Below are 17,029 nucleotides of genomic sequence, written 5' to 3'. Positions count from 1 at the left end.
AAACCAGTGATGACTGTGAGCAGAGCTGGTATTCAGAGGTGAGTGTGTGTTTTTGTCCTCAAACCACACCATGACACACATATACTTGTATATGTGGTTTACGGGGACTCTCCATAGGCGTAATGGTTTTTATACTGTAAAAACTGTACATTATATCGCCCTACACAACCCCTAAACCTATCCATCACAGGAAAATGTATGCGTTTTTGAATTTCAAAACACTCTTTAGTATGTTTTTTAAGCCACTCAGTTTACGATACAGGAACTGTCCTCATAAACCATGTTTACGTGCTGACGTGAATCACAGAGTGCTGATATTTGATATTGTGATTCAACATTTTGACGGCACGAGTGTGTAAATAAATAAGAAATAACAACGGAGTGTCTTTAATACCCTCTTTTGTGCAGAACTAGGCCTATTTCCTTCCGCCACACATTCAAGTTTACAGTTTAACAGATGCGTTACTAATTCTAAAACATTACCTCAGAACTACTAATGAAGTAACGTTAAATTGCTTCATTGTATTAGTGTGTTATCACTGTATTCTGTGTAGAGCATTATGACAGAGAGATGACATTCGGTAATGGTGCTGGATTCGTTGGTTTTGCCATAACCATGTGATCTGTGACGTCTGAAGCTTAATTCTCTCAGAACCACATTACTGCATCGCTGTTATATGATTTGTTATTTTGCTGTTATTATGATTTGTTATATGATGCTAATTGTTTTTACTGTTTTTTCCTTTTCTTTTAAGCATTTAATAAAAAAAAAAAACATTACTGCATCGCATTCTGATTCAAATAACGCAAACCTCCTGCCATTCACTTCTTTGATAAGAACAAATTATAGGCCTACTACGAATACATATTTATGTGTAGTTTTGTGCATGTTCAGTTTGTATTAATCCCCATTCACAAGCATTTCAATGGGCTTTTCCACTATAATATTCAGTTATTTTGATCATATGCCTACATTAGACTTTTCCATATTTTCATAAATTTATTCTCAGACTCATTTGTTCATACATTGTGTAAGTAGAATGAAACATGAAAGACTGATATTTCTATAGACTAAATATTTTTATTTCTTTATTTATTAAACTGATGTATTATGATATTTCTCCAACAATTACTGGGTTATCTGGGATGCAAAGGCAGCTTCTTGTGATGCTGTTAGTGTGCACCATGTTGAACAGGTTCAAGCAATAAACCATTTTATGATACAGTTGAGGGGAAAGCCTCAGTGTTTTGCAAAACTTAATTTTAACATCAACCAGTCCCTTTCAAAATAAAAGTCTGTTGGGACTGAATCATTAAGACTTTGCTGCCATCTAATGGCGAGTTAATGCAACTTTCACTGAAATCCATGCAACGAACAATATTTAGCAATACCAAATACGGCATATTTTTTAGGCCTATATAAAATAATATTTATTGAAAAACTTTTAAATGAACAGCGATTCGCCATTATAAAAGACAATAGGAAATAAACACAATCATACAATTCAGTTAAACATAGGCTACATAAGCAGCGCTCTAGAACAGGATTTAAGTTAAATAGAGCCTAAATATAAAATTATGAAAGTTAACTTAGCCTATTTGCACATTTGAGGTCTAAATAACTACATTCTTGCCTAAAAAAAACTCTTAAAACTACATTCGTTATTTGCAAAAATATGGTGGATTTGCTCAACCGCCATGAGAGTCGCTGCAAGCGGAGTGACACAAACGCTGAAATGGTTCCAGTGCTGATAATAAAGTTTTGTACAGCTGGAGACGGCTCTCAGCCAATCAGATTCAATGAGTGGGTTTATGGATAGTGTAGTGAAGAAGCATAGTATATCAAGTCGTAATTTAGTCTCATATAAAACATCTTGATTTTGTGCGGCCCAACTAATTTTACTATCTTTGTAAGGACATTTGGTCATTTCTAACCAAAACATTTCTGTCCTTAGACTACACCATCATACTCACTCAGATACAATACTTGATCCTCTTGTGTTTGATTTGTTCAGGACGGGCGTCTGTTAGCAGATCCATCAGATCCACACAAACTGATGTATCCTGTGACGTCTGTAAAATCTGATCGACTCGTCACGTCTCACTGTGTGGATGAACTTCGTTATGAGATTCAGTGTCATTCTAAAAGAGTAAATCAACTCAATCTCTCTCAACATTCATCTGTTTTCATATTTAAACACAGAAATGATGATCATGTTCTTTTGATTTAATTATGAATCATTAGAGCTGCAGTTCAAGATGAACACAATAAACTCACACAGTAATGAATCCTTCATTAACACTAAACACTGCTCTGATGATTCTTTCTTTCATTTCAGATCACACATGAGACCATGTTCAGAGGTGAGAGACACTTCAGTAAAATACATCAATCTGTCCTGATTCAGATCAGACTCTGTGTTGAAGTGAATCTGTCCTGATTCAGATCAAACTCTTGTGTTGAAGTGAATCTGTCCTGATTCAGATCAAACTGTGTTGAAGTGAATCTGTCCTGATTCAGATCAAACTCTGTGTTGAAGTGAATCTGTCCTGATTCAGATCAAACTCTGTGTTGAAGTGAATCTGTCCTGATTCAGATCAAACTCTGTGTTGAAGTGAATCTGTCCTGATTCAGATCAAACTCTGTGTTGAAGTGAATCTGTCCTGATTCAGATCAGACTCTGTGTTGATGTGAATATGTCCTGATTCAGATCAAACTCTGTGTTGAAGTGAATATGTCCTGATTCAGATCAAACTCTGTGTTGAAGTGAATCTGTCCTGATTCAGATCAAACTCTGTGTTGAAGTGAATCTGTCCTGATTCAGATCAAACTCTGTGTTGAAGTGAATCTGTCCTGATTCAGATCAAACTCTGTGTTGAAGTGAATCTGTCCTGATTCAGATCAGACTCTGTGTTGAAGTGAATCTGTCCTGATTCAGATCAAACTCTTGTGTTGAAGTGAATCTGTCCTGATTCAGATCAAACTGTGTTGAAGTGAATCTGTCCTGATTCAGATCAAACTCTGTGTTGAAGTGAATATGTCCTGATTCAGATCAAACTCTGTGTTGAAGTGAATCTGTCCTGATTCAGATCAAACTCTGTGTTGAAGTGAATCTGTCCTGATTCAGATCAAACTCTGTGTTGAAGTGAATCTGTCCTGATTCAGATCAGACTCTGTGTTGATGTGAATATGTCCTGATTCAGATCAAACTCTGTGTTAAAGTGAATCTGTCCTGATTCAGATCAGACTCTGTGTTGAAGTGAATCTGTCCTGATTCAGATCAGACTCTGTGTTGAAGTGAATCTGTCCTGATTCAGATCAAACTCTTGTGTTGAAGTGAATCTGTCCTGATTCAGATCAAACTGTGTTGAAGTGAATCTGTCCTGATTCAGATCAAACTCTGTGTTGAAGTGAATATGTCCTGATTCAGATCAAACTCTGTGTTGAAGTGAATCTGTCCTGATTCAGATCAAACTCTGTGTTGAAGTGAATCTGTCCTGATTCAGATCAAACTCTGTGTTGAAGTGAATCTGTCCTGATTCAGATCAGACTCTGTGTTGATGTGAATCTGTTCTGATTCAGATCAAACTCTGTGTTGAAGTGAATATGTCCTGATTCAGATCAAACTCTGTGTTGAAGTGAATCTGTCCTGATTCAGATCAGACTCTGTGTTGAAGTGAATCTGTCCTGATTCAGATCAAACTCTGTGTTGAAGTGAATCTGTCCTGATTCAGATCAGACTCTGTGTTGAAGTGAATCTGTCCTGATTCAGATCAAACTCTGTGTTGAAGTGAATCTGTCCTGATTCAGATCAAACTGTGTTGAAGTGAATCTGTCCTGATTCAGATCAGACTCTGTGTTGAAGTGAATCTGTCCTGATTCAGATCAAACTCTGTGTTGATGTGAATCTGTTCTGATTCAGATCAAACTCTGTGTTGAAGTGAATCTGTCCTGATTCAGATCAAACTCTGTGCTGAAGTGAATCTGTCCTGATTCAGATCAAACTCTGTGTTGAAGTGAATCTTCTGTAAGTGAATCATGATGATTATGAATGTGTTTTTCAGTGTTTAATGACACAGACTCCAGCAGCGGATCGACGCAAACTCCAGATTCACGTGAGTTCAGATGATGAAAGATCACATATAAGAAACACCAAAGTTTAGAGAAAGAGAAGAAATTTTTTAATATATAGTTGATTCATTCAGATGATTGTATTGTGTTGTTGATTGTCTAGATCAGATCTGATTTTATTTTGTATGGCTTGTATAGATCAGTTCTGGTGGATTTCTGCTCTTTTCTTCATCACTGTTGTTCTTCTGCTCTTGATCTGTTTCATGCTGCGTAAAAGGATCTTCAGGTGAGTCACGAGTGATTCATTGTGTTTTAAAATAGTCATGGAAACTAAATTATGAGTCTGACTTTATAAGTGAAAATATTATTTATCATTTTACTTTATCAAACCATGGAATATCTGACATGAAGTCATATTAAATGAAGAAATCAGTGTAGAAAATACTTTGAATATAACAGTATAATGATCAGATTAAATCTGTTTTCAGCTGTGTTTCGAGAGCAGTGACACGAATCTTCCAGCACAGTGATTCAGAAAACAGGTGAGTGAATCAAACTGAGAGAAAGAAAGGCTTGAAGTGAGTTTGAATCACATGATCATTTCTGAATCAGATGGATGATGTTTTAAGTGTCAGTTCAGACTCTGTGAATGTATCTGAATGTGTTTCTCTCAGGGATCCTGAAGCTGGAGTCCAGATGAAGATCAGATCTGATGCTCCTGATTCACTGAATCAATCTGAATCTGAGCAGTTAAACGGCTCAGTGTCCAGAGCATGATCAGTGTGAATCAGCTCAGGTCATGATTCACTCAAACTCAGGGCTGAACGTCACTGTGATCTTTGACATTATGAGCTTCTCAACTCTGTTCATCCCTCATCTTTTAACGCCGCAACATTTTAAAGACTCGATCTGAGACCCTGCTGATCTTAGACACTCCCATAAATTCTGTTTTTAAATGATATATTCATCATTTCATCTTCATCAGCTGTTCTTCATCATGTCACAGACAGATCAGTGAAACACTTTCAAACATGTTATGGAGATTTTTATGAGCTCAGAGACGTTAAAGCATTTGTTCTGTAAACTTACTGACACGCAGATCTCTATAAAACTGCCTTGAAGTAATGTGTACTGAGAAAATAATACAAATACATTCATGACACGGGAAACAGAATCCATTTCAACCATTTACAGTCAATCACATTTAAACCATTTATTCACTCATTCTCATTTACCCATTTATACTATTTATATATTTTGTATTGTTGTATTTCTTGCTCTTGTACCACAGTAAAATCAGCAGTGTAAAAATTGCAGTGTTAAATGTTATTAATTCCAAAAGAGTTGAATTAACAACCTACAGTGCTAATGAGTTCTGCTTTTCAGTGTAGTTACAGGGTGTTAAATTATGTGATTTTATTTTTACACTTAAAGTGTTAAAAAAAGCGCCAATTTGTCTTGACTCCGCCCCTATATGACTGTTGCCTTTTAAGAAGATGAGTCGACAACGCCATTTTCTTCATGCGACTGAGACGGTAAGTGTGATTGCGTTCTCTCTTTCTCTAAAATTAAAAAGTAAATAAAATTGTGTCAGCATTATTAGTAAAAAATATAAATGGAGTTGGACAAATTTGAAAATTACTAACTGCGCGTGTTTTTGTCAGGAATGCTCCTTAAAGTTCATAGACTTGCAGAAGTACATGAAGTTTCTGACGTCGATTCCAAACTTTCGGATTTCCTGGATGAAGGTAATTTTATAAAATAAATTAGTAGTTAGTCCTGTGCTGACATTGTATTTTTAGTTCCTTGGATTTTGGTTTGTTCACAGCCTTCGTGAAGTTCGGCATTCCCGCCTCTAGTCAGGCCGAGGCGAAGCTTTTCGACGAGTCTGTAACTGAAGTGGACGAGGATGTCTTTGGGGAAGTTCTGAAGCAGCCAGATTTGGGCGTTTTTCTGCTCCGATTGGAGAATTTGTCAAATGGTAAATTTATATTTACTTTGAAAGCGTTAAGTGCGGTATTGCTTTGTGTCTAGTCTTTGTGTGAAGTCTGTAAAAGTAGAACTGAAACGCGTTTTTTTTGTGACTCATAACGTCACTCATTTAAAAAGTTATAGACCACTTTGGAGCAGACGTCACAATGACGTCACTTGCAGCTGCGCGCGCATAGTGGTTGCAGAAAAATAGCGGCAGCAATTGGAGGAAAATGTGCAAAATCCACAGAATAAGAGAAAAATGTTTTGTTGTGCCTCTGGATGTTGGAATCGGAATGCAAAAAATATAGTCTTCATTTTTAAAGAAAACCATCGTTGAAAACGTCCTTTGAAGCTAAACAGAGACGTTTCACAGACTGGACTGATGACACCCGCAAGGATTAGTCTACTATTAAAGCAGGAATTTGATGTAAACAGTAAGTCTACATAATATTCACATATTCAGTTCAGAGGGCATACATACATAGCAGTTACAGCATTGAAATAATATTTAAACCTATAACATTTCACATAGATAACTTTTAAACAGTCTATACAATTTTAATTTCACAATTCTGACTTTTTTCTTGCATTTGCGTGTTTATTACTCCCAGTTCGGACTTTATTACTCGCAATTGTGAGTTTATTTCACAATTCTGAGGGGAAAAAAGTCAGAATTGCGGGATAAAATGCAATTCAGAAAAGACAGAATAACGAGTATATCTCACAATTCTGTTTTTCTTTGTAAGAAATGTGAGATATAAACTCAGATTTGCGAGAAATAAAAGTCAGAATTGTGAGATATAAACTCGAAATTAACTTTTTATTCTTTTAATTCGTGACTTAAACAAAAACAAAACAAAAAACAAAGTTGTACGCGTCAAGAGGCACTCTTTTAGCTTCTCCTGAGTATAGGCTATACACTTGAGGTGTCAATCAGGTAAATATATATCTCTGGCCACTGGATGCTTGGCCATTTCGTTTCGTCATTTAACCACTGACAAGGTGCTATGGCAAACGGATCCGTAAGCTGTATCCCACTCGGTAATGTTAATTTTTTTAAATAACAGTGCTTATCGCTGGGTGAAGCTGCTGCAATCGTTAGTTTATTTAGCTTATCTGTAGTTTATTAAAAGCTTATTTATTCTGAACGTTTCGCATGTCCATATTGGACCAATTGCGACATTACACTCCCTTGGGTCCGCAGCAACACACCCGCCACGTGACAATTATATGAACGGTTCTCGACATAATCAAATGCAAACAGACAGACGTGAGCCAACATATTCAAATAAGAATATGTTGGCTCACTCTGCTTGTGTTATTGATACCAGACAGAATTCACGTAGGTGATTTTTGACATTTCACAACTGGCGCTTTATTCCCCATGAAAGTCGTGTAACTGTCCATCGCAAATGTTATGCCATCCACAGCATTACTTAAAGGTGCTCTAAACATTTTTTGTCGCATACAGTAAACATCTCCTCACTATCCGCTAGCTGCCTGTCCCCCGAACACACTGTAAAAAACCGTGGTCTCGGTAGTCGCCACAAGCTCCAAAAACAGCAACAAAAACCATGAAACATAATAAACATGCTCCAGCCAATAACTGATAAGAATGATTTTAAATGCACGTTCATGACTGTTTCAGGAGGAGGAGGAGGAAGAGGGAGGGTCTAGCTAGCCTCTGTTTTGTTTGACAACGCTTCGAACGTCAACAGGAAGTTACTCCCCCCCCCCAGGATCGCTTAGAGCACCTTTAAAGGGCATATTGCAGGTTAGAGCTTTAGTGATTCAATGTGTAGAAAAATAATGTATGAAATAGATTTTCTTGAAAAAACACGCATAAATACGCTACATAGGCTTCTGGAGTCGTTTTTTGTGAGAGAATTTTACTTCCGCATCTGAAAAATGCCAAATCGGACGTGACGTCACTGAAGGGAGCGCGATCAATATAAACTATAGGAAAACAATGGATCGCAAGTGACAGTTCGGATGCTGAGGAAATTGTAAATGCTTATTTATACTCGTATAACTAATCACAGCCATACAATTAGCCTGCTATGTGGTCAAGAGAGCAGGACAGGCCAGAATTAGACAGAATATCGGTCAAAAGAGACAAATTGAGCTGTTGTGTGAGGAGAACCAGTGGAGAACAGGGCAGCGACCGATGTTAGCTTATAACGTTAACGACGTGCTCAGATCACAATATTGTACAGATTATTATCATGAATCAGGCAATAGCAAAGCTATTGGTCATCTAGGAGTAACTGATTACTAATAACCGAAACGAATAAACTTTGATCAAGCGTATGTCACACGCGTTAATATCCGTCCACACTAACGTTACGTGATATAGCCGTTTCTCGTCACGACTGATTTGGTAGTTAGCAAATGTAATAATCAAACACAAAACTTAAAATGTGCACCGTAAGTCTTCATCGAGCTGCATCTCTGACGGATCCGTGATCATGTCTCCCGCCGGCGGCCAAACATAGTGTTACTGTATGTGTTTCATGTTATCCTTTATTCATTAATTCTGTGTTATGAGTTTATTCCGTGCCCATTCACTGATTGTGTGAGGATGTATGACGCCGTGATTATGTAGTTGTGTGAACTTGAATGTTTATATAAGTTTACATACATGGCATGCATGAAATTGGAGTATTTACATTACCAGCACATCATTCAAAACTGTTTTGTGTGAGTGTGAGACTGTATGCATGTGTACATAATTTGTATTCATCAGTGTTGAAATTGATTCAAGTAAAAACGGTGAAGAAGCATAACGTGTGTAAGTTTATTCATTTAATATAATCATTTACAGAAGTATTACAATGTTGAACTCCATCATAATCGCCAGGATGATAATCCTCCAGTCTAAAATGAACGCGTTTTTCGACGCAGATGTAGAAGTGAAGTCCCGTCTCTTCACCTGCACAAAACAAACCCCGGCACAGAAGATAGCAGCGTAGTTTTTCTTGTTAGTAAACCTCTGTACTCGATGTCCTGACAGGCTGAAGTTTGTGCAACCTCCACAAACACAATAATTTACCATTACGATGATAAATAGAATACAAAAACTACCGAAAACACACTGATTCACGGCCGCTGTTGCTAAATACCAATATATTCTGCACTGAATCAACACTGAGCTCTGCGAACATCTCCCTGTAGTGACGTAAAATGACGCGACGCTGAAAAAAAAGTGTTTTTTACAGAGACCGTCACTTTATCTACTAAATTAATGCCCTTATGTCTCGCAAAACATTTTTAAACCCTGCAGTACCTTTTTATATGGTATTTTTGTACAAGGTTATATATTCATCTCGAAAAAAAAGTTAAACCTGAAATATGCACTTTAATACAGAGATTATTTGATTCAAAGGCACCATAATGTAAATGCAAAAGATCTTTTAAAGATGTGAATGGAGGTAAAGGTCAGTTCGGGTTAATATCTCAGAGTAGAGGCAGCGGCGTCTGCAGATGTACGGCTGTACTGTAACGAGGCTTTCCCGTATATCTGTTGAACGAACCAGAGATGTCAATCATTCCTGAATTCTTTTCCTAATTTGACCAGTGTGTTTGAACTGATTAGGATTCGTGTGGACCGCTCTTTCACTGAATCATCTAAGCAGATTCTCAGTCAGTAAAACATGAATCAAACTGAAAACTTATGAATCTCAAATCAAATCATTTTTTATTTGTCCCCTCAAAGATTCACACTTTTTTTCAAAACCTTATTTCAATAAAAACACAGTAACTTCATACGTACTTTTAGAGTTTTTTTTAAGGATTTCAGTAATGTTTGTTCCATAAATTCTGTCAAAGTTCACACAGTCTACAGACAAGATATATTTACACTTGTTTGTGAAACAGACAAACTATATCTGATCTTTCCTTACTCTTGACCTCCAATGAGAAGAATAACATCTTGACCAGGTGTCTTATTCCATATTTTTTATTTCAGAGATGTCAGCAATCAGCTCCAATCCAGATGATCCAGTGATCTGGATTCTTCTGATGGGCAGAAACGCTTCTGGGAAAAGCTCATCTGGAAACACTATACTTGGGGAAAAAAAAGTTCAAAGCCCAAAAACATAAGAAAAAAAATGATGATGAAGTTTGTGAAGAAGTAGCTCAGATCGGAGAGAAGCAGGTGTGTGTGATTGACTGTCCAGATCTTCTGGATCCAGATCTGTCTGAAGAGAAGCTGGAGATGCTGAAAGAGCAGCTGGTCTCTGGATGTTCAGCAGGTCTCAGTTCAGTTCTGCTCACCGTTCCTCTAGAGGAACCTGTGGGAAATGAGGAAGAGATCCTGTATTTCATCAAGTGTTTATTAGGTCCTGAAGTTCAGCAGTACATCATGATTCTGTTCACACATGGAGATGAGCTGGAACAAATGAAGAGGAATGGCAGCAAAGACCGTCCTCGTGTCAATTGTAAGTAGTCACTAATAAATTACTTTAATAACACAAACATGTGAGGGATTTTTCAAGTTTGAGTCGGTTGTATGTCACACTGAAAAGTGATTTGATGTTTCTGTTGTAGTTTCAGGAGATTTTCCAGCAGATGAGACTGATGTGATTCCTGGGAAGAAAGACCAGATCAGGCTGGATCTGCTGGGAAAAACTGGATCTGGGAAAAGTTCCACTGGAAACCCCATCATCGGCAGAATCCTGTTCACATTACTGAAACAGTGTCATTCAGAAACTAAACAGATCTCAGTGATCGACACACCAGCACTCGCTTGCATCAACTGTTCGTGAGTTAAAACCAAAGCTTGTTGTGATGTAAAAAGTTACAACCTGCTGCACATTAATCAATATTTGATCACTGCAGCATTAAACTTAAGTACAAAGTATACTTCGTTTTTTTAGCGTACGCACACAGTTACTTCCTTTGACTCCTACGCATACACAGGTGTTCAACGCATGCGCAGTTTTGAGCAATTTCTCTAGAAAGTTACAATCCATGTAAATATATTTGTGTTCTTTCATGCTAAAGTTGTACAAATGAGGGTACTTTCTAACCTCTTCACACGATCTCTCATCTATGTAGGCCTCCGTTGTCGCTGTAGCTTGCATGTGTTCCAGTCTGTTCTCTTTATGCAGTTTTTCTTTGATTATCTTGTAAATTGAAGCCCCCAGGGCACGGCTGCCACTTTGTGGATAAACTAATTAATGCAATAAAAAAAATTAAAAATGTAAATGCGCATGTGCAACCTACAAAAATCAACCTACAAAAATCCGGCTGTGCACATACAGTACGCTCATACTTTTCCTGAGGACGTAATTCGTGTCGCGCGCACACGAGGGTCAGCATACAGTGCGCGTGACGCAAATTTCGTGACTAAAAAGTGAAGTATACTTTGAATTGAAAGCCTACATATAAGCTAAATATTTATGGAAAGCTCAAATCAAGAATAAAATAGCAGATTGATTGAATCACATCAGTACACTGCTGGTGTTGGTGGCAGAAGTAAGCAAGTACACGTGCAAATTAAGTCCATGCACGCAGATGTTAAAATGAAACTGTCTCTTTATTTTGTTCATCAATAAACACTGCTTCCAGTCAGCTTCCTGTGAGCTCTCGTTCTTTACTGTTCATGACACACAAGCATAAAGTTCATACCCTGCAGACAGAACAAACACTTTGTCCATAATCCATGTGAACACGGTAAGCACTCATCTGTGTGTTAAAGCACGGTCAAAAACTGTTTGCCTCCCTGCTGCCAAACACACCTGTAGTCTCATTAACACCGTGCCAATCCAACCATCTTAGAAAAGGTTCATCCTATTTTGAACTCCAAAGGTTCGATCTCTTCTAAGAGTGAGTTTTATGTTATGTGTAATGTTGTTAAATTAATGTTTATTGCACCTTTTACTGTCGTGTTGTCATGATGGTGTTTAGTGTTTGTGCGAATAATACTGTACACCATCTGTGAACAATATTTGAGAGGAACATTTGTATACATAGAAAAAGATCTTTGAGTTCAGCTCATGAAAAATGGGAGCAAAAACAAAAGTGTGGTGTTTATAATTTTGTTCAGTGTATATTGTAGTATATATTATTTTCAGCTTTAGAAATGTGATTAACTTTGATTCATCATGTGACAGATGTTAGTGCTTCTTTTGGTTGTAAATTAACATTATATCAGTTAATGAAATAGATTTTTATTGTAAATTGAAGTTAAATTTGTAAAAGTTAAAAGACCATATTTTTTTTACAGTAAATTTCTGGCAACCACAGCAGTGTTTTTTAACAGTGTGTGTTTTAGAGGTACATGACTGTACTCATAAAAATTAATGTATGTTTAGAATTAAAAGGTTTTATATGATTATAATGATATTTTTTGTAGAATTACAGTAATAAACAGTAATTAAAGGATAAGATATTACTGTTTTTTTACAGTTTATCTGTTTTTTTTCTGACATCATTACAGACATTTTCTGGTGCCAGAAAATTACTGTTTTTTTTTTTTGTTTTTGTTTTTGTACATTCTTTTTTTACATTGTATGTTGATTCCCATTGACTTCATTTGTATTTTGTCCATAAAATAAATCAGCAGAAGATTATTATTATTGACAGAATGGATAACGTTTTTGAGCTTATCTCTTATGACAATGTTTCTTTGATTCTGTCTGCTGTTGTCTTGCTTTAGACTTGTGTTTCTCATTTCTGTATTCAGTGTGTGAAGCTGGTTTGATCAGAAAGCATCAGTTTCTGTGTTTGATGTGAGATCATGTGAGTTTGGTCAGTGCTGTAGTGAATAAGGTGCCTGATGATATGAGGAACATGAGGAACAAAAAGTGAAAGTAAAGTAAACTCAGCAGCTCGGGGTTTTCCAGAACCATGTGGCATATCAATAGTTTGATTTATTAATGTTTACAGTATTTGTTTTCTAAGAATCTTTCTATTGAACACGTAAACTGTCTGGATTCTGAGTTTGCATTCACTAAAGATGGCAGAGGGACCTTCATCTCCTACAGGTAAGAATATCTTCACATGAACAGCGACTGTAGATTATGTCATTCTGTATTTGAACAAATATTGTCGTAGTTAAATAGATTTTTCTCTCTGATATGATAGAGTTGTTATCTGCATGTTTCTTAGATTTTTCGGGACAAGTTTGTTGTCAGTCAGGAATATTTTTAGAATGAAAAAAAGGGGAAATGTGTTATTCATTCTAATGAGGAAAATGGGGACAAATATTCAAAACTTTGCTTTTTTCAATGAAAACATGGAAACAATCTGTTATAAAATGCATTTAATTTTTGCACTTCAAATGAAGTAGTTATAAATCCAGAACTAATTTTATGTTTATCTGTAAACTACAAAAAAGAAGGCAAATGAAAATGCTTCATTTTCCCCAACTGTGGGGCACGGCATCCTTTCTGACCACATCTATAAACCCCACAATCAAGACTCATTGACACATTTTACAACAGAAGCACAGGTAAACCAGTCAGGCTGAAGGAAAAACACATTTATCACATTCACGGTACATAGTTACCGTCCTTACTATTGGTACGTCCCCTGGCGTTATTAAGGGATATGGCGGAGAATAACATGAAATATCGGGGTCTGACTTCGGTCCGATGCCAGTGCAAGCAAATGAAACCAAAGCCTAAAGGCAAAAGCAGCAAGTGTTTATTTACAATGATACAGTGGGAAACTCATACACCAAAAGATGGTATCGGAAATTTCGTACTTCCCACATCTGAAGTCGTGATACGAGCTCATCACATTCACATTTTGACCTGAGAGGATGTTCATGTCTGATTTTTTAAAGGTCCCGTTTTTCGTGTTTTTTTGAAGCTTTGATTGTGTTTATAGTGTGCAATATAACATGTTCATGTTTCGCGTGTAAAAAAGCACAGTATTTTTCACATAATTTACTTATCTGTATACCGCTGTTTCCACTGTCATAAAAACGGGCTGATGACTTCCTTGTTCTATGAAGTCCCTCCTTCAGAAATACGTAACGAGTTCTGATTGTGCCAGCGGTTCCTGTGTTGTGATTCAACAGCTCTGAGCGCATCTTGCCCGGAAAGGTCACGCCTCTTACCATAACGTGGAGATGCATGCGCTCAGTGTTATTGTAAACATGTCTTTAATTTTACCCTATCAATTTGAGCCGGAATCAGACCCGGTGATTGGACTGCGGGATGAAAATAACAGCGTTTCGACGACATGGCGACAAACACACTCTACAAACGCAACTCTTGTGTATTCCTGTGGGCGGAGGTTAAGGTGCGTTCACGCGGCCTCGTAATTCCTGTAGTTACGAGATTCTAGCTTGTAAAAAGTGTTCACGTCCTCGTAGAGCTCGTAATTACAGCTGGTAAGCTGGGAGTTTTCTGAAAGCTCCCACATGTACCACGTGGCCGCTGTACCACCTGACCGCTGTAGATTCATTTAGGCGTTGATAGTGGTGCCATGGAAACGCTTAATTCCCAGTCAAAGAACGTGAACAGCTCCGAATATAACGTCACGTGTTGTCATTTCAAGATACCGGTAAATACGAGGTGACGTGAACGCAGCTTTAGTCAAAAAACTGTTTTAGTGACGTCATTAAAGAAGGAAGTAGAGGGATGTAGTCCAAACTGGCCGTTCGATGTAGGCGACTTCTGTTAAATAAAATATCTCGCTTGGCATTGAACTTTGAGCTTTAAAATTTTACAGATTTTATTTATACTCTAACAACAACATTACACACTAACTAAAGTTTGAAACATGGGATCACGAGGAACGGGACCTTTAAAACTAGGAAACTATTAAGCCCATTTACGATTCCAAGAGCACGTGAAGGCTGACAGTTATCTTTCCCTGAACGAGTGAGCATCAGTAGAGATTAGCCACGAGTCGCACTGGAGTGACGCCAACTCCCCTCTCCCATTGATGACGTCATCGCCTCCAAATATGTTTGACAGGGATCAGAACCAATGGCGCAGAGCTAAGAAAGTGAAAGTAAAACTTGTAAAAATCAGCCTTAAGTGTTTCTTCTGTGCTTCTTGGCTTGTTTATTGTGTTCATTAAACTGAGCATCTCTTATCACTGTCCAGCAATAGTCTGTATGATGCAATACTGCTTCTGATTGCATCATTCGTTGTTTTGGCTAAAAAGCAGGTACCAAACCCAGTCATAGATTTATTGATAGATCCAGTCAACATTTGTATTTCAGTCAGTTATGTTTTAAATAGGGATCTCTTCCCTTTATTACTCAAATCCTCTGCCAATCCCAAGTCAAGGGTTCTAATACTGACCAATATATCTTTGAAAACTACAGCCAACCATCAGTTTTGGTTCCCAGTGACACAGAGTTAGTAAAGTTGGACTCCATTTATTTCAGAAGCACTTTGGCTGTAGTGTTATCAGACATGTTATGCCACACTAATGGTGTAGTAGTCTCAAATTTAACCGGGATTTTTCCCCATGAAGACACAAAGTAACTTCATATAGATTGAGAGTTTTTTGAAGGATTACAGTAATGTTCATTCCAGTGGAAATAAAGTTCACGCACACCTCCTTTAAGACTCATTTACACACTTAACAAAACAATATTAATGTTTGTTTGTGACACATAGGCATTTGTTCTCTTCTTACTATTGACCTGCAATGATCTTATTTCATATTTTTATTTCAGAAATGTCAGAGATCAGCTCCAGTCCAGATGATCCAGTGATCCAGATTCTTCTGATAGGCAGAAAGGCTTCTGGGAAAAGCTCACCAGGAAACACTATATTGGGAGAAACAAGGTTTAAAGAGTATGAGTCTGAAGTGTGTGATGGTAAAACACAGATCGGAGAGAAGCAGGTGTGTGTGATTATTTCTCCAGATCTACTGGATCCAGATCTGAATGAAGAGAAGCTGGAGATGCTGAAAGAGCAGCTGGTCTCTGGATGTTCAGCAGGTCTCAGTTCAGTTCTGCTCACCTGTTCCTCTAGAGGAACCTGTGGGAAATGAGGAAGAGATCCTGGATTTCATTAAGTGTTTATTAGGTCCTGAAGTTCAGAAGTACATCATGATTCTGTTCACATATGGAGACGAACTTGGAGGATCTGGAACAGACCACCTGATGAACAATCTAAAACAGAAAGATCGTGCTGATCTCCAGCGACTGTTGACTGAATGTGGAGGAAGATTTTACTGTTTCAATATCAAGAGTAAATCAGATGGTCAGATACAAGGACTACTGCAGAAGATTGAAGGAATAATGATGAAGAACGGAGGGAAATTTATCATGGAACGAATGAAGAGGAGCAACAGCAAAGTCAATACTGTCAATTGTAAGTTGTTTTTTTGTTGTAAATGACTTTAATAATACAAACTTATGGCAGATACATTTACATTTAACCATTTAGCAGACGCTTTTATCCAAAGTGAACTTACAAATGAGGAGAGCAATAGAAGAAATCAAACCAAGTGTAGGGCAACAAGTGCTGTGACCAGTCCCCGGTTTGTCCAGCACAGTATGTAGCAAGTTTTTTTATATATATATATATATATATATATAGATATAGTATAGAATGTTATAGTATTAATGAGTCAAGTGTTGGTGAAAAAGATGCGTCTTCAGTTTCTTGAAAATGGCTAAAGTGTCAGCAGCTCGGGTTGAGTTAGGCAGGTGATTCCAGCACAGTCCAGGTAAAGTCACAAGCATGTCACACTAATTTTCAATGAAGAATCAGAGATTTATTTGATATTTCTAATGTAGTTTCAGAAGAATCTCCAGCTGAAGATCCAGATTCATCAGGTTCCTGAGAGGAAAGATCAGATCAGGCTGGCTTCTGCTGGGAAAACAGGATCTGGAATAAGAGCCACTGGAAACACCATTCATCGGAAGAAACATATTTGAATTCTCCATCAGCACAATCTCTGCAGAAATTACAGCTAAATGTCACAAACAAAGTGCCTAATTAAACACTTCAGAATACTGGAATAAACTAAACTCATCTGAACTAAAGTATCTGTTTGAAGAGA

General features: G+C 37.4%; 1 protein-coding gene and 1 pseudogene across 1 annotated transcript; both read left to right on the top strand.

Annotated features, from left to right (window-relative positions):
* The first annotated feature begins 9,673 nt into the window (after positions 1-9,673).
* LOC125263999 (GTPase IMAP family member 6-like) lies at positions 9,674-11,620 on the top strand. Its single transcript, XM_048183268.1, has 2 exons — positions 9,674-10,485; positions 10,595-11,620. Exons 1-2 carry the CDS (start codon positions 10,263-10,265, stop codon positions 10,810-10,812), a joined length of 441 nt encoding a protein of 146 aa, XP_048039225.1. The 5' UTR covers positions 9,674-10,262; the 3' UTR covers positions 10,813-11,620.
* A 1,378-nt stretch (positions 11,621-12,998) lies between these two features.
* LOC125263996 lies at positions 12,999-16,417 on the top strand (annotated as a pseudogene).
* Positions 16,418-17,029: the final 612 nt, after the last annotated feature.

This window comes from Megalobrama amblycephala, linkage group LG3 (genome assembly GCF_018812025.1).
Source record: "Megalobrama amblycephala isolate DHTTF-2021 linkage group LG3, ASM1881202v1, whole genome shotgun sequence".
NCBI classification, from domain to species: Eukaryota; Metazoa; Chordata; class Actinopteri; order Cypriniformes; family Xenocyprididae; genus Megalobrama; species Megalobrama amblycephala.
Note: the sequence above shows the minus strand (reverse complement) of the source record. Positions and strands in the feature narration are given on the sequence as shown.

Coding starts and splice junctions, on each gene's coding strand:
- LOC125263999 (XM_048183268.1), top strand. CDS start 10,263: ATGCTGAAAGAGCAGCTGGTCTCTGGATGTTCAGCAGGTCTCAGTTCA. Junction 10,486..10,594: donor AGACCGTCCTCGTGTCAATT/GTAAGTAGTCAC, acceptor TTTCTGTTGTAG/TTTCAGGAGATTTTCCAGCA.